At 35.9% G+C, this 25,076-nt stretch overlaps 1 protein-coding gene across 3 annotated transcripts in view; it reads left to right on the forward strand.

The window, feature by feature from the left end:
* Positions 1-25,076, forward strand: part of TET1 (tet methylcytosine dioxygenase 1) — a 135,645-nt gene that overhangs the window by 101,702 nt on the left and 8,867 nt on the right. For 2 of the 3 annotated variants that reach the window (XM_069571884.1, XM_069571886.1), the window contains 5 exons: positions 14,317-14,528; positions 18,209-18,359; positions 18,699-18,785; positions 22,168-22,257; positions 23,888-24,025. In XM_069571884.1, the coding sequence (XP_069427985.1) occupies positions 14,317-14,528; positions 18,209-18,359; positions 18,699-18,785; positions 22,168-22,257; positions 23,888-24,025 (678 nt within the window). The remainder of the gene's footprint in view (positions 1-14,316; positions 14,529-18,208; positions 18,360-18,698; positions 18,786-22,167; positions 22,258-23,887; positions 24,026-25,076) is intronic. The other variant, XM_069571885.1, reaches the window with a different exon arrangement.

A 25,076-nucleotide genomic window follows, 5' to 3' on the forward strand; every position in this document is an offset into this window, starting at 1 on the left:
GCTGCTGAGCTATCAGTGAAACCCACATCAATATGTTAAAGATACTACATTGACATTGAAAAAGTAACTATCTTCTTTAGCCCTAGCTTCTCTCAAGGCAAAAAAATGTTAATCTGTAGATCTTAATTCACAAAATAATGCTGTTAAACATCAACATTCTTCATTATGGAATATTTCAAGAAAAAAGGTAATAAAGTTAGAGTTTACCTATAATTATAAATTGAATACTCATCAATCTACTACCTGGAGAAGGAAATGGCAACCCATTTTCCAGTGTTCTTGTCTGAAAAACCCCGTGGACAGAGGAGCCTGGTGGGCTACAGTTCACAGGGTCTCAAAGAGCCAGACGCAACTGAGCAACTGAGCACACAAGCTCCTACCTAGGTGAAAAATACAACATTGCTAGGTTCTCAGAGACCCTAAGAACCATCTGCCCACCTTATGTATTTCCTTATGGTATGGTTACTGTTCTTTTGTGGTTTGCCCCTACATAGTACCTTGCTCATTTGTAGAAATAAGTGGTAGGGATTGATTCCCAATGTTTGACACTGATAATTTACATAGGTTTGTTAATTTGTATCTGTTTGATATTTTTTTACTTATTTGCCTTTAAGTAACAAAGCATGAGGAGAAGAAAATGGAAACCCACTCCAACTCAGGTATTTTTGCCTGGGAAATCCCATGAACAGAGGAATCTGGTAGTCTATAGCCTATGGGATCTCAAGAGTCAGACAAGACATAGCAGCTAAACCACTACCACCAGCAAGACATGAATGTGTATACTCATGGCAGCTGGCTTCCCCTTGACTAAGTGATCCAAAAAAGCAAGGTGGCTGGGTTAAGTGGTAGGATTTTGGATGATTCTTTCTTTCTTTCATCCCTTCTATAGCATAACAGTATTTCGATTCAGTTCAGTCGCTCAGTCGTGTCTGACTCTTTGCGACCCCATGAACTGCAGCACGCCAGGCCTCCATGTCCATCACCAACTCCCTGAGTCCACCCAAACCCATGTCCATTGAGTTCGTAATGCCATCCAACCATCTTATCCTCTGTTGTCCGCTTCTCCTCCTGCTCTCAATCTTTCCCAGCATCAGGGTCTTTTCAAATGAGTCAGCTCTTTGCATCAGGTGGCCAAAGTATTGGAGTTTCAGCTTCAGCATCAGTCCTTCCAATGAAAACCCAGGACTGATCTCCTTTAAGATGGACTGGTTGGATCTTGCAGTCCGAGGGACTCTCAAGAGTTTCAACACCACTGATAGAATTTTTAGGTTGCATTGTAGAATTTATATATATATATATATATATATATATATATATATATATATTATATATATGTAGTATTGTTTTAAACTTACTTTTCATCTTGCATAGTTTACATTTGTCCTGTATTTGATATTAAACATTAACCTAAATTTAGCATTTTGTGATTTGATGTATGTTTTCTCGTGTGTGTGCAGACTTATGTGTGGTAATAGTGGTTGAATTCTTTTTCAGATATTTATTTGTTTATTTTTTATTTGGCTTCACGAGTCTCAGTTGCAGCATGTGGGATCTAGTTCCCTAACCAGGGATCCAATACAGGCCCCCTGCATTGTGAGCATGGAGTTTTAGACACTGAACCACCAGGGAAGTCCCTAGTGGTTGGATTTTATCTTACTTTTATCATGGTGCACTTGCCTTCTTTTCTTGAAGGGAGTTGTTAGGGTTAGGTCACACATAGGAAGCCTAAAAACATATTCTAACTGGGATCAGAACTTTCTAAGCCAGTCTCACTATGTTTTGCCTTTGTTCGTAAAACAGTTTTAATCTTTTCTTCAAAATCTTTCTTCTTTACCAGGTAGTCTTGAACACTTTCCCATACTTGTTAATTTTTGACAGACATTTCTAACTCTTCCTTCTGTCATTTTGTGTCTTGGCAGGGAGTAGTTATATCTTGTTATTCAGTAAATTTTGATGGAAAGGGCGATACAGTTTCTTTAATACACTAAGCTCTGTTAACTCCCTTCACTACAGATGACTCCAATGCTGAGGAATTCACACCAGGCCCAATTTCATGGGTTGCCCCACCTAGGATTGTTATTAGTCAGTAGAGCAGGTGTGACAATGTGTACAACTGAATGTTTTATTGCTTACTTGGGTATGAAGTGACAAGAGTTTTTAGGGTGTTTTGTAAATGAAGCTGATGTGTCTAAAGGTTTTTAAACCATCTTGCCTTGACTTATACACGTATCTTCAAAGACTTCCCTTTTTATGAATTCCTTTTTTCCAAGATTTTGACTCTTACCTGCCTTGATTATTTTCAAGCTGCACCATTGTGCTGCTTATGTCTGTGCCCAGATCAGGCACTCTATGTGTATTACTGTGTCAGAATAATAAACAGGCAGTCATGGGCTGGCTACTTGTCTGCAAAATCTTGCTAATGTGAAAAAGCCATTTAATACTTCAGTGATTAAAATTGGGCAAAAACCAGAGGGATTGGTACTGACTTGCCTTTTCATTGTTCTTTCTTTTTTTGTTATAAAACATTTTTCTTCATTACTGTTTACCAATGTACGATTAGAACTACTTTTATGTTTGCTTACTTGCTTATAGTAAGATCAAATTGCCAGCGTCCATTGGATCAAAGAAAAAAGCAAGAGAGTTCCAGAAAAACATCTACTTCTGCTTTATTTACTACACCAAAGCCTTTGACTCTGTGGATCACAAGATATTATGGGAAATTCTTAAAGAGATGGGAATACCAGACCACCTGACCTGCCTCCAGAGAAATCTTTATGCAGGTCAAGAAGCAACAGTTAGAACCAGACCTGAAACAACGGACTGGTTCAAAATCGGGAAAGGAGTACGTCAAGGCTGTATATTGTCACCCTACTTATTTAATTTATATGCAGAGTACATCATTTGATATGCCTGGCTGAGTGAAGCAGAGAGAAATATCAATAACCTCATATATGCAGATGACACCTTCCTTATGGTAGAAAGCAAAGAAGTAAAAAGCCTCTTGATGAAAGTGAAAGAGGACAGTGAGAAAGTTGGCTTAAAACTCAACATTCAGAAAACTAAGTTCATGTCATCTGGTCATGTCACTTCATGGAAAATAGATGTAGAAACAATGAAAACAGTGACTGAGTTTATTTTGGGGGCCTCCAAAATTACTGCAGATGGTGACTGCAGCCATGAAATTAAAAGCTGTTTGCTCCTCAGAAGAAAACCTATGACCAACCTAGACAGTATATTAAAAAACAGAGACATTACTTTGGCAACAGAGTCCATCTAGTCAAAGCTATGGTTTTTCTAGTAGTTATGTATGGATGTGAAAGTTGGACTGTAAAGAAAGCTGAGCGCCGAAGAATTGATGCTTTTGAACTGTGGTATTGGAGAAGACTCTTGAGAGTCCCTTGGACTGCAAGGAGATCCAACCAGTACATCCTAAAGGAAATCAGTCCTGAATATTCATTGGAAGAACTGATGCTGAATCTGAAACTCCAATACTTTTGCCACCTGATGTGAAGAATTGACTCATTTGAAAAGACCCTGATGCTGGGAAAGATTAAAGGCGGGAGGAGAAGGGGATGACAGAGGATGAGATGGTTGGCATCACCGACTTGATGGACATGAGTCTGAACAAGCTTTGGGAGTTGGTGACAGACAGTTGGCGTGCTACACTCCATGGGGTTGCACAGAGTGAGACACAACTGAGGGACTGAATTGAACTAATTGACTTGCTTACAGAATTCTTTTTTTTAAGGAAAGTTTTTATTGAACTATAAAATACACAAAACTACACAAATCATAAGTGTGCAGGCCACTGAAGTTTTACAAAATCAAATCATCCAGGTTAAGAAATAAATCAGCACACCAGCCCCAGAACACTGCTCATGCATCTAATCACCACCACCGCTCCAAAAATGGGGTTGAAGTTCATTAGCTATAATATATAGGACATATTGAAATTTTTTTTTTTTCACTTCTTATTTTTTACTGGGGCTTCCCTTGTAGCTCAGACTTGAAAGAATCTGCCTGCAATGCAAGAGACCTGGTTTCAATCCCTGGGTCCGGAAGATCCCTGGGAGAAGGGAATGGCAACCCACTCCAATATTCTTGTCTGGAGAATTCCATGGACAGAGGAACCTGGTGGGCTGCAGTCCGGGATCGCAAAGAGTTGAACACAACTGAGCAACTAAGCATAGCACATAGCCAGTTTACAATGTGGTAGTTTCAGGTGAACAGTGAAGGGAAGGAAGAGAAGAAAGATTTAAATGCTCTTAATCAGTGGATGATTTGGGGTTTGCAGAGGTAGGGATGGCCTCCATCATTTTGTATTGAAAATTTAACTGTAATTTTCTCTCATGGTTATGGATAAACTCAAAAAGTGATCTCTCTTGAGTAATGTAATCCACACTTGACATAAATGTTGCTTCTAGCTTTAACTATGGAGAAGGCAATGGCACCCCACTCCAGTACTCTTGCCTGGAAAATCCCATGGATGGAGGAGCCTGGTAGGCTGCAGTCCATGGGGTCACGAAGTGTCGGGTACGACTGAGCGACTTCACTTTGACTTTTCATTTTCATGCATTGGAGAAGGAAATGGCAACCCACTCCAGTATTCTTGCCTAGTGAATCCCAGGGATGGGGGAGCCTGGTGGGCTGCTGTCTATGGGGTCGCACAGAGTCAGACACGACTGAAGCAACTTAGCAGCAGCAGCTTTAACTATAGTCTGTTCTTCCGCAGAGCGCGGATTTTTGTTGGCGCTTATGCAGGAACCTAGTTACCTTCGCATCTTTACTACTAAGGTTAATATTACAAGGACTGTTTAATTTCCTTTTTTTTAATTGTGAAATAAAAATAGGAGGACATATATATTCTTATCACTGATTCACATTGTTGTATGCTGGAAGCCAACACAATATTGTAAGGCAATTATCCTTCAATTAAAATTTTTTTTTTAATTTAAAAAGAACAATAAAATAAAAGTAAAATTAAATCCAGTGTTAAATTCTACATGTAGAAAATGAAAACTCCTTATTAAATTAAATTTCAAAACAATTTAAAATTTTAAAACACATCTTAGTTTTCCCCTTTAGAGATAATGATTTTTAGCAATTTTGAGTATACCCAAGTGAAGAGTTAAGATGTTAAAAATTGGGTGCCTGCTGAAGGATGTTAAGCAGAAGAGTGAAGTCAATATACTAATAATTATCCAACTTCCTAAATTTCAAAAATGTTTAAGTGAACATAGGTTTTTTTTGTTTTTATTTTAGCAGAAACTACTCATGAGATTTTGCTTCTCTGCATACTGAAATCGAATATATAGCTCAATTCTTCAGGAGTGGTTTGAATTCACTATTAGAAATTACTTTTTTTTAAGGCATCAAAGAACTAGTTTAATGTAAGAAAAAAATTGCTGGAAATGGATAAATTTTTCCCAATTAAAAAAATTTTTAATTGGAAGATAATTGTTATACAAGGTTGTCTTGGTTTCACCATCACCAAATTCTTAATTGATGATAAAGAATAAATCTCTTTCTTATTGTTGAAAGATTTAAATAGAAAAAATATACTAATCTACTGGTGAAAATCTATTTTGTTATCGTTAACTAGCAATTAAAAATAACTATCTTAAAAAAAAACTATCTTGATTAAATTTGTATTTTAACTAGTAAAATTAGGTTTCTTCATGTATTTATTAGCCATTTTTATTTCTTCTATGAATTCACTGTTCTTAGGCTTTTTTTGTTGACGTTATTTTTTTTATTTTTGTAAATTATACTTTATCATATATTTGCCATTATCTCATACTAGATTTTCTTTTAGTAATCTGACTGTTATCTTAGTATGAAAGTGACAGTGTTAGCCGCTCAGTTTTGTCCTATTCTTTTGGACTGCAGCCTGCCTGGCTACTCTGTCCATAGAGTTCTCAGGCAAGAATGCCGGATGAATAGCCAGTCCCATCTCCAGGGGAATCTTCTCTACCCAGGGATCGAACCCAAGTCTCCTGTATTTCAGGCAGATTCTTTACTGTCTGAGCCACCTGGGAAGACCTATTTTATAGGAGCTTGAAATGCTTAGCAGGTCAAACGTACATCACTTAATACATGCCTTAAAGATTTTTCATCTTGCTGTGGAAACTGTTTCCTGGAAACAGTTTCCACAGCAATACTATAAAAATAGTGTCTCCCGTATTCTTATAATTTTATGTATTGATTTAGTATTTGGTTTTAAAAGCTTTTTTTTTTTTTTTTTTTAATTTGCTTGCACCTCACTGAATGCAGAATCTTAGTTCCCAGACCAGAGATTGATCTTGTGTCCTCTGCAGTGGAAAGTTGGAGTCCTAATCACTGGACCACCAGGAAATTTGCCCCAGTTTTCTGTTGTTGGTCATTGACTCATTAGGGAAGACCATTCCTAGGCTGGTACTATGTTTTTTGTTATAGATTTGCAGAACAGGTTTAAATTTAAAAGGACATTTATCTTTCATATGTAAAAGTCTTTTTCATGACTTAATGTTCATTTATTCTTTCATATGAACTTTTAGAAACTAAGTATATATAGAATGGGGAATAGATTGGTAACTAAAATAAAATCTTTTAATGTCTGACCTTCCATCTAGGAACAACTTAATTAAGATTTACTTACATGCATTTCCCTTAAGATAATCCTCACAGCTATATTTAACTTATTGTTTAATTTAAGCTGTAAACCAAATTTCTATTTGATTATTGCTGGTATATATTAAACCTTTTTTTTTTTAATTTTAAAATCTTTAATTCTTACATGCGTTCTGAAACATGAACCCCCCCCCACTTCCCTCCCCATAACTATATTAAACCTTTGAGCCTTCAAAATTTATAAGTAGCCACCTGTGTTATTCTCTTTAAAAATCCAATAAAGTTTTGCTTCTCTTGAGTTTCCTAGGAGGACTCAAATCTATACTTGTTTTTAAAATATGTTTTAAAAATCACCTTTAATTCTACTTTTTGGAAACAATAGTTTGATTAGCCTTTGTTCAGATATCTGCAGGTACCAATAAATGTAGTAATTCTGACCCAACAAACACAATGCTGTTTCCAAAAGAACAGTTATATAATTATTAGTCTATACTGTAAGGTAAATTAATGATTATATTGGAAGATAATTAAGTGCAAACATACTATTCATAAACATTATGATTATTTTGTTGTTTGTGCAAAGCAAGACTATGTATGTCTAGAATTCTCTGGATTTTGGAGTCAAGGGAATAAAACACTACTTAAGTAATTCCATTACCCATGTAAATGTACTATGGCTAGAAGTCAAGCTTGACTGCTATGTAGAAACTGCCCTCCATTTTTGAGATTCTTTCCATTTTTTTTTTCCATGTCTTAAGAATATTAAAAAATTGTTACCTACAGCTTCTTCTTCATAAATTACAAGAGTAACTTTGTTTCTCTGAGCAGTCTTTTCCCTCCAGAGTGGCCTTAAACCCTAGATGGTCAGAGGTTATTTAGACTATGACATCTGGTCCCATCACTTCGTGGGAAATAGATGTGGAAACTGTCAGACTTTATTTTGGGGGGCTCCAAAATCACTGCAGATGGTAATTGCAGCCATGAAATTAAAAGATGCTTACTCCTTGGAAGGAAAGTTATGACCAACCTAGATAGCATATTCAAAAGCAGAGACATTACTTTGTCAACAAAGGTCTGTCTAGTCAAGGCTATGGTTTTTCCAGTAGTCATGTATGGATGTGAGAGTTGGGCTATAAAGAAAGCTGAGTGCCAAAGAACTGATGCTTTTGAACTGTGGTGTTGGAGAAGACTCTTGAGAGTCCCTTGGACTGCAAGGAGGTCCAACCAGTCCATTCTAAAGGAGATCAGTCCTGGGTGTACTTTGGAAGGAATGATGCTAAAGCTGAAACTCCAGTACTTTGGCCACCTCATGCGAAGAGTTGACTTTGGAAAAGACTCTGATGCTGGGAGGGATTGGCGGCAGGAGGAGAACGGGACGACCAAGGATGAGATGGCTGGATGGCATCACGGACTCGATGGACGTGAGTTTGAGTAAACTCCAGGAGTTGGTGATGGACAGGGAGGCCTGGCATGCTGCAATTCATGGGGTCGCAGAGTTGGACATGACTGAGCAACTGAACTAAACTGAACTGAGATTATCATTCTTGATCATGGTCTGTCATGCCTGAAGAGCTCCCAGTTTAGAATTTAAATAGGTTATCTCATCCAGACCAAGTTAACAGAAATGGTTTAGAATGTACATTTCAGATCTGTACATAGATACGCTGTTGAAGCAGAACAATTGATAATCCAGAATAAGGGGACTCCATCATAGAAGTAGCTAGGAAATCTTTTCCTAATGATCATTAGACTGATCTTTTATCGCCACTTCTGGAGATACTCAGTACTATCCCAGTGATTACTACTGACACTGCCAAAGAAAGTCTCAGTTCAGTTCAGTTCAGTTCAGTCGCTCAGTCGTGTCCGACTCTTTGCGACCCCATGAATCGCAGCATACCAGGCCTCCCTGTCCATCATCAACTCCCAGAGTTCACTCAGACTCTTGTCCATCGAGTCCGTGATGCCATCCAGCCATCTCATCCTCGGTCATCCCCTTCTCCTCCTGCCCCCAATCCCTCCCAGCATCAGAGTCTTTTCCAATGAGTCAACTCTTCGCATGAGGTGTCCAAAGTACTGGAGCTTCAGTTTTAGCATCATTCCTTCCAAAGAAATCCCAGGACTGATCTCCTTCAGAATGGACTGGTTGGATCTCCCTGCAGTCCAAGGGACTCTCAAGAGTCTTCTCCAGCACCACAGTTCAAAAGCAGCAATTCTTCGGCACTCAGCCTTCTTCACAGTCCAACTCTCACATCCCTACGTGACCACTGGGAAAACCATAGCCTTGACTAGATCCTCAAAACCTTCCTGAAGCAGTTCAAACTATTGGTTCCATTCCCTCTTCTGGGAAGTTTCGCCTGGTTTCTAGGAGAGAAACAGGTTTCCCCCATCTCTTCACGATCTCAAGTCAGGCTGTCTATAATATACCCTCTTAGGTGATCTTGTTCATGACACATGATCTTGTTCGTGGCATCATCTATGTGCTAATTAATCCCCTATCACTCGCCTGCTTGATAGGGGAGCAGAGAGGGAGGAATCAAAGAGCAACTTTTTGTGGTACAGGAAGGACTTTAATGAGCTGTTGACTTTGCGCTAGCTACATCCTAAAAACTGAACAAGAAGTTATCTGAGAAATTTAACCAATTATGTATATTAATTTAATGAAGGGAGTTTTATAATCTCAGGGTCCATTTGATAAGACTGCAAGTGGCAGAATTCTTAAATAACACCTTTATTTTGTAGACTGGTTTTCCAAAAATCTTAGAATTGCCATTGTATTGGCTTGGCCAAAAGGTTCTTTCAGATTTTTCCATGTGATCTTACAGATAAACCTGAATGATTTTTTTTTTTGGCCAATCCAATACTAGCTTATTTCTGGTGGCAAACTATTTTTTCAGTTTTTTAGGAAGGGTAATATCCATGAGAGCTTTCCAAGTGGCGCAGTGGTAAAGAATCCGCCTGCCAATACAGGAGACTCAAGAGACACTGGTTTGATCCCTGGGTCAGGAAGATCCCCTGGAATAGGAAATGGCTACCACTGCAGTATTCAGTATGGGATATGTTTTTGATGTTTCAAGTATGATGTTTCATATGATATAACACTTGTATGTCATGTAATATAAGACTATTAAAAAGTGACAGGACAGTAGTCATGAACATTACATTACTCATATTTTGGACACATCGTTTACCATCTAAAGTGATTCTGGGGACTCCCTTGGAGGTCCAGTCATTAAGATTCCATGCTTTCAATGCAGGTGGCACAGGATTCCATCCCTAGACAGGGAACTAAGATCCCATATGGTGCTTGGCCACGATAAATAAATAAAATAAAAAGTAAAGTGAATATGTTGTGAGACCCTGGCTTCAACCACTTGCCAATTAATATTTTGTTCCAGGTACCGAAAAATGTGATTTTTGCTAAATGTTTTAAAATTTGGACTGTTTGTTGGGCTATTTCTGAAATGATAGATTCTGTCTTATTAAGAGCATAGCTTGTTTTGGAAATTTTTATAAAATCCACCCACATTGGGTTTTTGTGGTTTTTAACCATTCATTCAACAAATATTTAATGAGTGTCTTCCATGAGCTGACTTCTGTTCTCAGGATCCAAGTATGCATTAAAAAAGCAAAAAAATCTTAGTAGCTAATAGTTATTAGATCCTAGGTTTGTGCTACTATAGAAAAGTTAGGAAACTTGCTACAGTGTCATGAGCCAGTAAGTGACTAAGCAGTTTTGGGTTATTGTTTTGAATTTAGATTCAAGTACACTATTTTAGTATAACATACATGCAGAAGACTTCAGAAATTCTTCGATCACACGTTTTCTAAAGTGCACACACTTGCGTAACCAGCAGTGAATATTACGTGCCCCTCTGAATCACTCTCCTGCCCTCTACTGTTATTGATTAATCCTGTCTAATTTGAACGTTATGTAAATGCAGTCTTGCAGTATGTAGTCTTCTGCATACATCGACTATCTTAAAACGTCATAATTGTGAGACTAAGCATTGTTTTTTGTAAATGTAGATAATTCTCATCTCATTGAGCTGTTCTCTGGTGGTTGTTATCAGTTTGAGGTAGTCATAAATAGTGGTGCTGTCTTTGAAAGTTAAGTCGCTCAGTCGTGTCCAACTCTTTGCGACCCCATGGACTGTAGCCCACCAGGCTCCTCCATCCATGGGATTCTCCAGGCAAGAATACTGGAGTGGGGTGCCATTTCCTTCTCCAGAGGATCTTCCTGACCCAGGGATCTAACCCAGGTCTCCTGCATTAGAGGCAGATGCTTTAACGTCTGAGCCACCAGGGAAGCCCTCTCATTGGGAAATACAAAAATATATTTCTGTTTGTTTTATACCTAGAAGTGGAATTGCTAGGAGATGGTGGGGGGGCGTCGCATATGTGCAACTTGAATCAATACAGTTTTCCAAAATGGTTATCTGTTTTTGCATTCTCGTGAATAATGTACAAGTTGCTCTACGTCTTTCTCAACATGACATTTTCTTTTTCATTTCTTTCCTTCCTTTTTTTAAAAAAAAATTGTGGTAAAATAGCAATAATAAAAAATTTATCACCTTAAACATTTTTTAGTGTATAGTTGAGTTTGAAACAGATTTCCCGAACGTTTTCTTGCAAATAAGAAATTCTGTCTCCATTAAACAATTCTCTATTTTTCTATCACCCTTGCCCCTAACACCATTCTAGTTTATGTTTCTATGAATTTGACTACTTTAAATAACTCATAAAATGTTTGTTTTTTCATGACTGTTTTATTTCATTTTGAATTATGTCCTTAAGGTTAATTCATTTGCAGTGTGTGACAGGATTTCCTTCCTTTGTGTCTATTCCATTGTGTGCATATACAATATTTTGTTTATCCTTTCATCTATTGATGACCATTTGGGTCACTTTTACCTCAGGGCTCTTGTGAATAATGATGAAATGGACATGGGAATGCAAAGATTTGTTTCAGACTTTATTTTCATTTCTTTCTGGTATATATTCAGAAGTGGAATTGCTGGATCATATGATTGATGGTTCTATTTTTAAGTTTTTGAGGAACTTCATACTGTTTTGCATGGCAGTTAAACCATTTTAAAACCCCATTCACATATGTAGTGCTTTCGAATTTTTTTATTTTTGCCAGATGACTAATAATGTTGAACATATTTTCATATGCTCATCATCTGTTTGGATGTTGTCTTGTGTGTGTTTGTTTTTTTAACTTTCTTGGCCAGTTTTCTGTTTTGCTTTTATTACTCATTTGAGGAAGTTCTTTATATATTTTGGGTAAGAATAGTTTGTTGTTTATATATATTGCAGATATGTCTCCCATGGTATTGATTGCTTTTATGCTTTCCTAATCTTTTATTAGGTAATATTTATGATGAACAAGAATTCTTAATATATTCCAATTTCTTAACATTTTCCTTTATAATTATTAAATTTGGTGATCTGTTTTAAAATATTATATCCACTCCAAGGTCATGAAGGTATTTTCTTCTAAAAACTTAACGTTTTATCTTTTATAGTTAGATCTACAGTATAATTTGTTACTGGTGTGAATTAGGCATGAAGATTCATTTCCCCCCCCCCGCCACCCCATATGGATGTCTGTCCACTACAATTTATGGAGAAGATTCCTTTTTGCATTGGACTGCAGTGTCATTTGTCATAGTCAAGTGACCACATATATATGGCTCTCCTGCATTCTGTTTTATTCCATTGATCTCCTTATCTGTCATTGTACCAATACTAAACTGTCTTAATTATCATATCTCTGCAATCAGTCTTGATATCTGATTAATCATGTTTTCTGTCTTTGTTCCTTTTTTTCCACTTCTTGGTCCTTTGCATTTACATGTAAACTTTCCAAAACCTTTGTCCATTTCCATGCCCAAACAAAACTATTCTAGTAGGGCTTTGATTGCAATTGTATCAAATCTAGCAACAAACTCCGGGGAAATTAACATCATTATAATAATTACTATTCCATGAAAATAGTATATCCATTTATTTAGGTCTTTAATTTCTTTCAATAATATTTCTATAATTTTCAAACATTTCATACAAGTTTAATATTTGTCTTACTCTGATTAGACTACTAGAGGAAATACCAGAATGGATGGCTTATAAACAGCAAATTCATTTGTCACACTTCTGTGGTTTTTAAGTTGAGGATCAGGGTGCCAGCATGAATGGTGGGTCCTTTTTCTCCCTGTGTCTTCAAAAGGTAGAAGGAGCTAACGAGACAAAGGGGTCTCTTATAAGAACACTGATGCCATTAGTGGGAACTTCCTCCTCATGACCTAATCATCTCCATCTCCCAAAGGCTCTATTAATACCATTGTTTAGATTGAGCATTCATTATTTGAATTTTGAGTGAACATAAATATCCATAACATAGTGATACTTAAGCAGCTTATTGAAACTTTCAGAGACTCATGCTTAATTTTCTTTCATTCACTGAAAGAGCTATGGAAGATCTAGAAAAGGTACAAATACAATGAATAAATAGCATTTTAGCATTTCTTACACAAAGACTCTGACTATAACTTTGTTGGTTTGACAGCATGAAGATTATCTGGTGTGACTTTGTTTGATACAATATCATTTTGCATTTGAGCTTATTTGGAAGCAAATGTATTTTTTGGCTGTAAAAGGACATAAAAACATAGAAAAAAATTTTAATGTAAATAATTGTGTTTAGGGGGAAGGTCCTAAAGCCAACTCTACTCAAGGGATGCCTTGGTAGCAATGATTGTTAACCATCTGGAGTGACAGAAGAAAGTGATATTGGGTAACTAACATCTTAAGAAGTTTCATCTCAAGTTTTTGTAATATTATAGCAACAAAAATGGAATATTAATTATGCTATTGGGTACTCCATTGTCGTCACAGGGGTGGGCAGTTTCATCGTTTACTGATTACATACTGATTGATCTAATTAGTCTGTAATTTGTGATATATGGAAGGAGTTTTAAGCATAGTAATTAAATCTAATTAACAAAAGTAAACACTAGGACCACTAGACAGTATTTTAAATACTTAGGAATCTGTTTTTAGCTACCCATGTGTATGATGCAGTGTAAGAAAAATGGTTAAATATTCAAAATTACTTATAATTTGTATTCTCTGTCAGCTGGAACATCTTAATCTTAAGATGGGTATGATAACTATCTGTGGGTGCATGGGGAAAAATTGCAGGATTATTGCTTTATGTATATATGAATTGTTTTTTATATGGCAAAACCATTTGCCCAAGGCAAATATCCATAATTTTTCTCAGATGCTAAATATCAGTGCTCAGAGTTTATTTTTAATGTTGGGAGTACTAGGCTATTTCCATTTAGCTAGATTTGTGCACTTGTGGCAATTATGGAAGAGCAGATGAGTTAATTAGGCTCTTTTCCATGGGATTCTCTGTTGTCTGTTTTGCAATACTGTGTCAACAGTGAAATAAAACACAAACTGTTTCCACAGATTTCTGTTCAGCCTGTTGTTTGTTAGTCAAGTAACCTTGGATACCCTGTGATGAGTTGTATGGAGGCAGCTAGTCTAACAACTAAAGGCCTTACAGGCATCAATGCTTTAAGAAATAGTAAGTTTAGAAAACTAGAATGTAGTGATGAAGAACTTTAAAAGCAATATCCACTGCATTTGACATTAGGTTTCTTGTTTTCCATAAATGTATACATTCTGTTTTGGCAGGTTTTAAGAAGAAGCAGCGACGAAGAGAAAGTTCTTTGTCTGGTTCGACAGCGCACAGGCCACCACTGTCCAACAGCTGTGATGGTGGTGCTCATCATGGTATGGGACGGCATTCCTCTCCCGATGGCTGACAAACTGTATTCACAGCTTACTGAGAGTCTCAAGTCATACAATGGTCATCCCACAGACCGAAGATGCACGCTCAATGAAAAGTAATCAAATCTGTTTTATACTGTTTTAACATCAGTTTTATATCTTGTTAAATTGACTACCAAGTGATAGACATATATATATTATAGATGAGGACAGAATTTTAGGTATTATGCAACTGGAAAGAATGAACATGGCTTAAAAGGGAGACTTTTTTTCAGAGTGAGTTACGGCCATTTTAGGATATTCTCCTCAATTCTTTCTTTGTTTCCATTTTGACACCTGATCCTTCTCAGCCCTGGAGTCTGAAAGAGAGAGATTTTTCTATAAAGGATCAGCTCCTCCATAGGAATTGTACCATTTTCCATCTTCTCTAGCAATGTATGGGAATATCTGTTTTTCTATAGCTTTCATTGTAGTCAAACTTGAATTTTGCCCATTTAATAGGGGATGCTGCTGCTGCTGCTAAGTCGCGTCAGTCATGTCCGACTCTGTCCAACCCCATAGAGGGCAGACTACCAGGCTCCTCCTTCCCTGGGTTTCTCCAGGCAAGAGCACTGGAGTGGGTTGCCATTTCCTTCTCCAATGCATAAAAGTGAAAAGTGAAAGTGAAGTTGCTCAGTCGTGTCCAACTCTTCACGACCCCATGGTCCAACCCCATAGACGGCAGACCACCAGGCTCCTCCGTCCATGGGATTCCCCAGGCAAAAGTACTGGAGTGGGTTGCCATTGCCTTCTCTGATGAATGTCTTCAATTTCTTTTGATTTGCATTTTTCATATTATGACTGAATATTTTTTCATATGGTAAGAGTATCTGCTATTTGTTCTTTAGTTTTTTAATTTCACTGAAGTATGGTTGATTCACAATATGTGTTACTTTCAACTGTACAGCAAATTGACTTAGTTTTGTATGTTCCGTTCAGTACAGTCGCTCAGTTGTGTCTGACTCTTTGTAACACCATGGACTGCAGCACTCCAGGCCTCCCCTGTCTTTCACCAGCTCCCAGAGTTGACTCAAAACTCATGTCCATTGAGTTGGTGATGCCATCCAACCATCTCATTCTCTGCTGTTCCCTTCTCCTCCCACCTTCAATCTTTCCCAGCATCAGGGTCATTTCAAATGAGTCAGTTCTTTGCATCAGGTGGCCAAAATATTGGAGTTTCAGCTTCAGCATCAGTCCTTCCAATGAATATTCAGGACTGTTTTCCTTTAGGACTGACAGGTTGGATATCTCCTTGCAGTCCCAGGGACTTTTAAAAAATGTAACTTATTATATCTCTTTTCCCTTACTGTTTCTGAATTTTTAGTGATATTTAAGACCATTTTTCTTTCACATGAGCTCTAGAATAGTTCACCCATATTTTCTTTTATTTCCTGTTGAAATCAGAAATTTTTAAAACAGAAATCATTTAAGATTTATGCTAGACAGAAGTGAGAAGAAGGGATCCATTTCTATTCTTTTTTCCGTTTATCACAACTCTACTTGCTAAAGAGTTCCTCTTTCCCCTTTGACTTGAAATACTAAATTTGTACAAAAATCAAATCCTCTTTCTTATGAATTCTGTATATTATAGAGGCATTCTACATTTTAATATTTAGTAAGACTAGTTCACCATTCTTGTTTTTTCAAGGCTTTTAAAAAAATGTTTCTGCTTTCAAGTGAACTTCATAATCAATTTGTCTAGTTTTAAGATAAATCTAATGGTATTTTAATGGGATTATATTAAATTAGAATAAACAGACATCATTCTGATGTTGAATCTTACAATCCCATTAACAGATTTTTCTTTTCATTTGTTCAAGTGTTTGTGTTCTTCAACAGTGTTTTGTATGGTTTTCCTCAAAAAGTTCTCTTTTTTAACAAAAGAAACATCATTATACAAATTATAAAATATCCCCTCTCTAACCTCCTCACAGGATTGTTTGTATATCTTCCAGAGTACTTTTTTTATGCCTAAAATCATTTCATTATCCTTTTTATTATTTTTTAATACCAATAAATATGTATATATAATTTTAATATATCTATTTTATTATGTGGCTTCATAATAATAATACATCTAATATAAAGAAACTGTTATAAATTGTATACATATAAGCTTACTTTTCCCAATAATTCATAAGTAAGTTTTATGCTATTTTACTCAGTGTAGATCCAGTCTATTTTTAAAAAATTTATATTTACAGAAATGATGTAAGAATACTTCAATGAATTCTTATGTACCCCTTACCTTACCTATTTGTGGGATCATTATTTCTAATTCCACAAATAATCACACAATACACATAAGTTTACATGTCATTATCATTACTGCTTTTTTCTATACTTTCTTCTGGATAATTTGTGAAGTAGTTGCAAACTTTTACTTCTAAATAATACTTCAGAGAATGAGGTACAGTGCAATTATCAAAACCAGGTACCAAGTACCAGTACAATTATCAAAACCAGGCTATTTCACTTGGATAAAATGCTATTTTCTAATTTAAATTTCATCTACTTTCCTATAATGTACTGCATACTAATTTTCTTCCACCCAGGATTTGATGGAATAAGTTATTTTGTCTTTTGGGTTCCTTGATACTTATATCTATCTTTTTTCAGTGTTTTGTAGCACTGTATTTTTGAAAGGGACAAGGTAATTTTGCAAACTGTTGCTCAATTTTTGATTGTCTTCCTGATTCAATTCAATTCAGGAATTATTGGCAAAAATACTACATTCAGTTCATAATATTAAGAGCTATTTTAAAGTCTTTTTGTCTCATTATCTGTGATGTTGACTGTTTAGGAGCCAATTTTAGGTCTCATAGTTAATAGCTAAACTACATTCTCAATTCGGGAAGATCCCCTGGAGAAGATCCCCAGGGAAGCCAGTATTCTTCTTTTCCTGGTGGTTCAGATGTAAAGAATCCACCTGCAATGCAGGAGCCCTGGGTTTGATCCCTGGGGTGGGAAGATCCCCTGGAAGAAGGCATGGCAACCCACTCCAGTATTCTTGCCTGGAGAATCCCAATGGACAAGGGTGCCTGGTGGCCTGTAGTCCGTGGGGTCGCAAAGAGTTGGGCATGACGGAGCGACTAAACACAGTACATTTTTCTACTTTTTTGACTTCTTTGAAATTCTGCAGTTTAAAGTTTCTCTTCTTTGATACTCTTTGTATCTCATTTTTTTCTTTTCAAGTAATTGTAATCTTTTGCTCCCTTTAAAGTATATATTTTATCTTAGTGAAAATTAGAATAATTGAACTATTCCTCCTTCGTATTTAGCATTTTCCTGACTTTCATAATTAAATATAGTTTTGATTTCAAATTTCTATATTCTTTTATTTATCATTTTTCAAAAATGTAGTTTTTAATTGCTTGTATCTTTAAGTCCAATGAGGTGCTATAATTTTCAAATTCTGATAGGAAACTGATCTATGATTAAAATCCAGGCCCTTTATTTCCTGACCTTGGATATCTCCAAATCAAACAAGGTTATGTATATTTCAGATCTGTATGGTTCTTGCCTTTTATTGGATTTACAATCTTGAACAAACATTTTAATTGAAGCTTTAGTTACATTCAAGTATTATTAGCTTTGTGTTGTTAACACTACCTTAGATAAAATAAGTAGTGAAATAGGTATATTAAAATAACTTCATTATCCATCCTTGCTTCTATCTATATATGAACCTGAAATGTTCTGTTTGAGCTATTATCCTACTTTATCAGTTCATTCCCTTGCAATTATCATCTTACAGTCGTACCTGTACATGTCAAGGAATTGATCCAGAGACTTGTGGAGCTTCCTTCTCTTTTGGCTGTTCATGGAGTATGTATTTCAATGGCTGCAAATTTGGTAGAAGCCCAAGTCCTAGAAGATTTAGAATTGATCCAAGTTCTCCCTTACACGTAAGTGTCCTTTTTACTTATGAATTACAATTATTAATATATAAGTACATTTCTTTAAAAATTTTTTAAATTGTAAAAAATTAATATTAGAATGTAGTGACAAAATAGTAACTATATGTGTCTATATATATATAAGAAAATAGTTTAAAATTCTAAATAATGTAGGTAAAATCTTTAATTATCAACCCAAATTCCGATTGTCCCTGACTCCCTCCTTCCCTCACCCTAAAGAGAATCACTGTTAAAAAAAACCTAGAATTTTATACCCAGCCAAAGTAGGAACAATGAATAAAGCTATTTGCCAACATTTCAAAGACTCAGTAAGTTTACTACCCACAGCACTACTATGAAAGAATTACTAAAGGACGTAATCCAGAAAGAAGATATATGAAACCGGAACCAATCTGTCCGGAACACGAGGCCATGGTGAGCAAAGAAATTAGTCAACCTTATTGTTAAGTTTAAATTAAATCAGTTGAGTACTTACATTTTTTAATTGAAATAACAACCTATAAGTATAATTCAATACTCTTCTCAAATCAGGGGTGGGTAGGCAATGGGAGGGGGTGGGGCACCTATATAAATTAAGTGTGGCAATGTTTTATGATCTGTTTGGAGTGGGGAGATTTTAGATAGTGATTAACTCCAAGATCAGTGTTTTTCAAGCTTTGTGCTGTGACCAAGAGTATAAAAATATTTTATACTACAAGTAACTATTTGGAAAAATATATCTTCAAATGAATAGATAAAACTATCACAGAATAACATTTAGCCTTATTACATATAACAAAAATAATATTTAAGTATTAAAAGTTAATATCTGATAGTTATTGCTGAGGATCACTATGATGTGGCAAAAACATTTTTTTAAATAAAATTTCATTTCTTTAAATTCTAGTTTTGACCTACCAAACTGAATTCTTAGCCCGCTAAAGAGTCATGTCCCACAGCTTGGAAAATACTGCTCTAAATATTGTCAGAAAAACGTATTTGAGAAGTGTATATTTAAAAATTTTTAGATGACTACAAATATAATTTATAACCTTTGAACTAGTTGTGGAAAAAAACCCATTCATCAGTCAGCAAGGTTAGTTTAAAAAGTCTAACTGAGATAAGATAATATCTAATTGGGATATAAGATAAATAGGAAACACAAAATAAAGCAGCAGAAATTACTCTAATTGTATCTATAATACAAGGAATGTAACATCTTTCAGGAAAGCTCAGAATAAGTAAATAATCCCTTTCAAGAGTAATCAAAATTATTTGTTTTCTCTCGAGTTCCCATCTACTGTAATAAAAGAGGGAAATCACTCTAAAGAGCACTGTCTTTTGCAGATAAAATACCTTAGAAGAAATCTAACAAGTTTATGAGACCTTTAGGGAGAAAACTATACTAAAAGGACATATAAAATACCTGATAATGAGAAGGTAACATGTTCAAAGATCAGAACAGTAGATAATGAGATATGAATTCTTCCTTAAAATAAACGTTAAAAAGTTAATTTTTTCTAAATAACTATCTAATGAAGATGCTATATTCTATAACACTCATATATTAAATGGATGATTAGTTTTTGCTTATGGTTATTATTAACAATGAGTAATGTTTATGTAGTGTTTATAATACAGGAAGAAGCATTCCTCTTTTCAGGAACTGAGAAAAGACCACTGTAAAGCTCAGCAGGCTAGGGAAAATGAGGTGCATATAGTCGCCTTTAAGAATATGGGGGAGATCATTGAAGAATGTTAAAGCAGAGAGTAATATAATGATACCTTTTTTTTTTTTTTTAATGGGATGTCTGTGGCTGCTCTGTGGACTGGAGTTAGCCAAGAGTTGATTTAGCAAGATAGGCTAGCTATTAGAATAGTCCAAAGAAGGGATAGTAGTGACTTAGAATATGGTTGTGAGAGAAGAAACGAGAGAAGAAACGATAAGTAATATTTCTGGACTGGTTGTTAAAACTAGGCGCTATTCTTTGACTAAGGGTGTGGTGAAGCAAGACTAGGTTTATAGAGAAGACAGATTATCGATCCAGTTTGGATGCACTGGCTTGGAGATTCCTAAGAGAAATCCAAATGAGGCTGTCTGGTCATTGATAAGAACCTCAGGGTTAGTATGTGATCCAGGTGGTAGTTGTAGGCATTGATGTGGAGGTGGTGACCCGATAGATAAGGTATAGGCTGAGAAGGGCAGAGGGATGTAGGGCGTGAGCCCCATTATGTAAAGATCTAATAGGAGATCTCCAATACACCCACTTACTCTAATGAAACAGTTAGAAAGTAGGGATTTTTATGATAGGGATAAAGAACCTGCATTCAACAATAATCATCTATTTAAGTTTTAATTTTTTCTATTTACCTGCTTTATTTCATTTGTATACAAGAAATGTTAGTTCATAAGATAAAAAATTGCCCAATCTGACTAGTGACACTGAATGATTCATAACATTCTTCTAGCAATAAAACACAATTTATCTTACCCAATATCTCAAGTGCAATAAAATATAATAAAGTCTTTTTAAGTAGCCATTTAAATAGTAATTCTGAAGTTTTCCTCAAATTATGTGTCAGTATAGCCAGGAAGGATTTTTTTTTTTTTTTTGTCAGTAGTCTGACCTCCCTGACTATATTTATTAAGCTACATTAAGTAACAGATAGGTAAATAGACAGATGAATAGTAGAAAGCAATTTAGATACAGACCCTATGTATATGAATTTCCTTTTCAATGAACACACCAACTGAAATGAGTAGGAAACTAAAAGGATTATCACTGGTGCTTTGCAGTTGCCAAGACTGAGTCTTGTTATAAAGCACCCAAGAATTAACTTCCCATGTCTACATTGCTATGTAGCTTTGGTTTTTATAATAGTTTGCTGCACCAGAGGTGAACTGATCCACAGGAAGGTTTTCCTTCCTCATCTACCAGATCACAGATGAGACAGACCACCTTCAAACCTCTGAAGCCCTTCATTGCTGTCAGTTCTTCATCACTTGTCTTTTGTGACTGACCATTTATCAATCTCTGATTTGATTTAGGATACAATCATCTCTGAAGAACTATCACAATGTTTTTCCAGCTAATGTTACTAAAGTCTCCTTTCTCTCCTCCATACCTCATTCTGTCATCAGTGGCATTTTTACTACTCTTGTTATGACAGTTTTCCTTCGAAAAAAGTCTTACATGTTTCTGCTATCATTAGACCCCAGAATCTTGATAAAGTGTTAAGGCTTCTCCACAACTCTATCAAATCTTCCTCAGTTTGTAGACATTACTGTGTAGAAAAGAAAACACTGGATTTAGACAGCCTATTGCCTACTTATTATATTTGAAGCTCTTAGCACGGGGATCTGATACACAGTATGTGCCTTATATGTGTTGCTCTCCCATCTCTGTTATAAAACCTTGTTTCTCTGTAAGAATTCTTCCACATCTCCACTTGCCACCAGGAAAGTTGTCTTGATTTACTTCAAATGCCCTCTACTATTGAATAAATATAAAATGTGGTTCTTGTTTTGACGTGAGCAGCTTTGTAACTTACCTCTAACACCAGTTAGATTTCTCATTAGCTGATAACATAGACTTCTAGTTTCAAAAGACTAAATCTAAGCATAACAATGACTAATAATTTAGATTTTATGGTAGCAATCATGTCATTTTCTATGGTAGCTTATCAGGGTAAGTATGAACTGTGCACCAACAACGAACATATCAGCAATGAGGTATAATTCATTTTCATATGTTGTATAAATTGATCACTCATATGTAATTATGAAACAACTTTTATGGACTGTCTTTTCCTATAGGAAAAAAACCTTGAAGATAATTTACAGAGTTTGGCTACAGAATTAGCTCCAATTTATAAGCAGTATGCTCCAGCTGCTTATCAAAACCAGGTATGTTTTGGGACCTTATATAGAGCTTTTAAACATGGTTGAAATTTACATCTAAACAATGTCTTTGTTAACAGAAATTGTTTTTCAAATTTTACCTCAATGTAGATCTTTATTGACAGTTTTAAAAATTATCTAGTGTGTTTTAAAAACAGTATTATGGCAATTGAGGACTTCCCTGATGGCTCAGATGGTAAAGTGTCTACCTGCAGAAAAAGAGATCTGGGTTTGATCCATGGGTTGACAAGATCCCCTGGAGAAGGAAATGGCAACCCACTCCAGTACTCTTGCCTGGAAAATCCCATGGCCGGAGGAATCTGGTAGGGTTTGGTCCTTGGGATTGCAAAGAGTAGGAAAAGACTGACCAACTTCACTTTCACTTTCTTTTCATGGCAAATGAATTCAATATCCACAATGAGATTTAATTCATTTGGGAAGTGGGGGAGATCAGAAGATATTAGCCAAGGGGTACAAACTCCCAGCAATAAGAAGATCTGGTGCACAGCTTGTTGGCTATATTTAATAATATTATATTATACTTAAAAGTTTTAATTATGTCTTAAATGTTACCTCTACACACCAAAAAATTATAATTATGTTTAACTAACCTTATTGTGGTAATCATTTTGTAACATATGCATGTATCTAGTGATCACACTGTACACCTTAATCTTACATATGTTATGTATGTCAGTAATATCTCAGTAAAACTGAGGTGGGAAAACACAATTTTAAAAGAAAAGAAAAGGATAATCATATATTGGGAGAAAATAATGGTGAATCATATAGCAGACCAAGTAGAAATAAGTGTAAAATACTTTTTAAATGTAACCAGGGAATTCCTTGGTGGTCTGGTGGTTAGGATTCCTCACTTTCACTGCTGAGGGCAAAGGTTTTATCTCTGGTCAGGGAAATAAGATGCTGCAAACAGAGCAAGTAGGCCAAAAAGCAAACAAAAATAAAAAACATAACCAGGGGTGCATATTTTTTAAATATATGATAAAAATTCAAATATTTATTTGTATTATCATGAATAACAAGGTCTCTGCCCAATTCCATTTTATTCTTCATTTTATTTATTTATTTGCTTCTTTATTTAGCTATGCCGGGTCCTGATTGCAGCACATGGGATCTTTGGTCTTAGTTGCAGCATGTAGGATATAATTTGCTGACCAGGGATCAAACCTGGCTTCCCTGCACTGGGAGCCTGAAGTCTTAGCCACTGGACCACCAGGGTGCTTCTCCAACCTTTCATTTTAAACGGTTACAAATTGACTTTCTATACTGGTTTTATAGACCTTGAACACTGGATGCATGATCAAAGCACTATATTAGTCTTTTGTCCTGATGAAATATTTCAGGCTACTCTTCTTATTTATCCACCACCAAGTACTAGTGTCCTCCTACTGCCTTCAGTGATTGTCATTTTAATTCATGTACCCTCAAATTCTTTTTTTCTTTTCCTCAAATTCTTTACCCTTAATATTACTTAACTACACAATCACTATGATAATCCAAATCTCTGAAATAATAAGTGTAACTAAGTTATAAACTTGTCATAAAGTGATTTTTATCTTTATTAAAGGTGATTCTTTTTGTCTCTTAAATCTGTGGGTAATTCATTACTCTTCAGGTGGCGCTTGAACATATTGCCCGAGAATGTCGGCTTGGGAAGAAAGAAGGTCGTCCTTTCTCTGGGGTCACTGCTTGCCTAGACTTCTGTGCCCATCCCCACAGGGACATTCACAACATGAATAATGGGAGCACAGTGGTATGTACCTGGGTAGCTTTCAATTCTAAAGGCTCCATCAACATATTCTCAAGCTGAGGTCCTGATATCAACAGTGCTCCCCAAAAGTTATAGAACCAGCCTGAAATATTTTTTTGAATGTCTCAAATTATATATGGTGGGAGGTTTGTTGGGATGGAGGAATACATGGTTATTCAAAGCTATCATTCTCTGCTATCAAACTGGTTGGTAGGAAGTTAAGCGAGTTAATGTTTCTTTTTTTTTGCCATCTGTACTTCATGGGTTTTTGTTTGTTTTTCGCCCCACATCACGGGCTGCAGGATCTTAGTTCACTGACCAGGGATAGGACCCCATCTCCCTTGTACTGGAAGTGTGGAGTCTTAACCACTGGACCACCAAGAAATTCCCCTGTATTTCAGGGGTTTTGTGAGGGAACTGTGTGCCAAAATTTTAATGCTGGTTCTTAATACTAGTTTGTAGGAATATTTAGAAGAAATATTTGCAAATATATGTGCTTGTTATGTGTACAGCCATGGAAAACAATGACATGCTTATAGCATGAAATCAATCAAAATACATTCAAAGTAAGGAGAAGACCTCAGGAAAGATCATGCAGTAGTCCTTTTATACGGGAAATGAGTTTGCTTCAAGTAGATATCTTTTTACTCAGTAAAACAGAGTGATTGCCTCTATTTCTGAACTATACCAGTTTGGCCTCTTTGAAGACAGAGCTATGATTGTCCCACTTTGATTGATTGAAAGTGTACCATCTGATCCATCAAAATGCAGTCTTCCTTCCTTCTTTGGTCTGTGCAGTCTATCAGCAACAGATTAAGGAGCAAAAATAACTTTTTTTCCGTCTATCATGTGTTTTCATGATGTTGACTCTGGTCTCTGAGACTAATGCTATTTTCAAATGTTGAAATTTTACAAATCCATCCAGATGAATCTTAGCTGAAGAATAATTCAACATCTTGCTTGGCCAGTACATTTTCCATGAGTTCCTTCATTAGAGATAATTATTAGTGATCGGATTGGATTAGGTTGAGAATCAAACTAAGTTTTTGTTCCC

Source organism: Ovis canadensis, chromosome 25 (assembly GCF_042477335.2).
Source record: "Ovis canadensis isolate MfBH-ARS-UI-01 breed Bighorn chromosome 25, ARS-UI_OviCan_v2, whole genome shotgun sequence".
Lineage (NCBI taxonomy): Eukaryota > Metazoa > Chordata > Mammalia > Artiodactyla > Bovidae > Ovis > Ovis canadensis.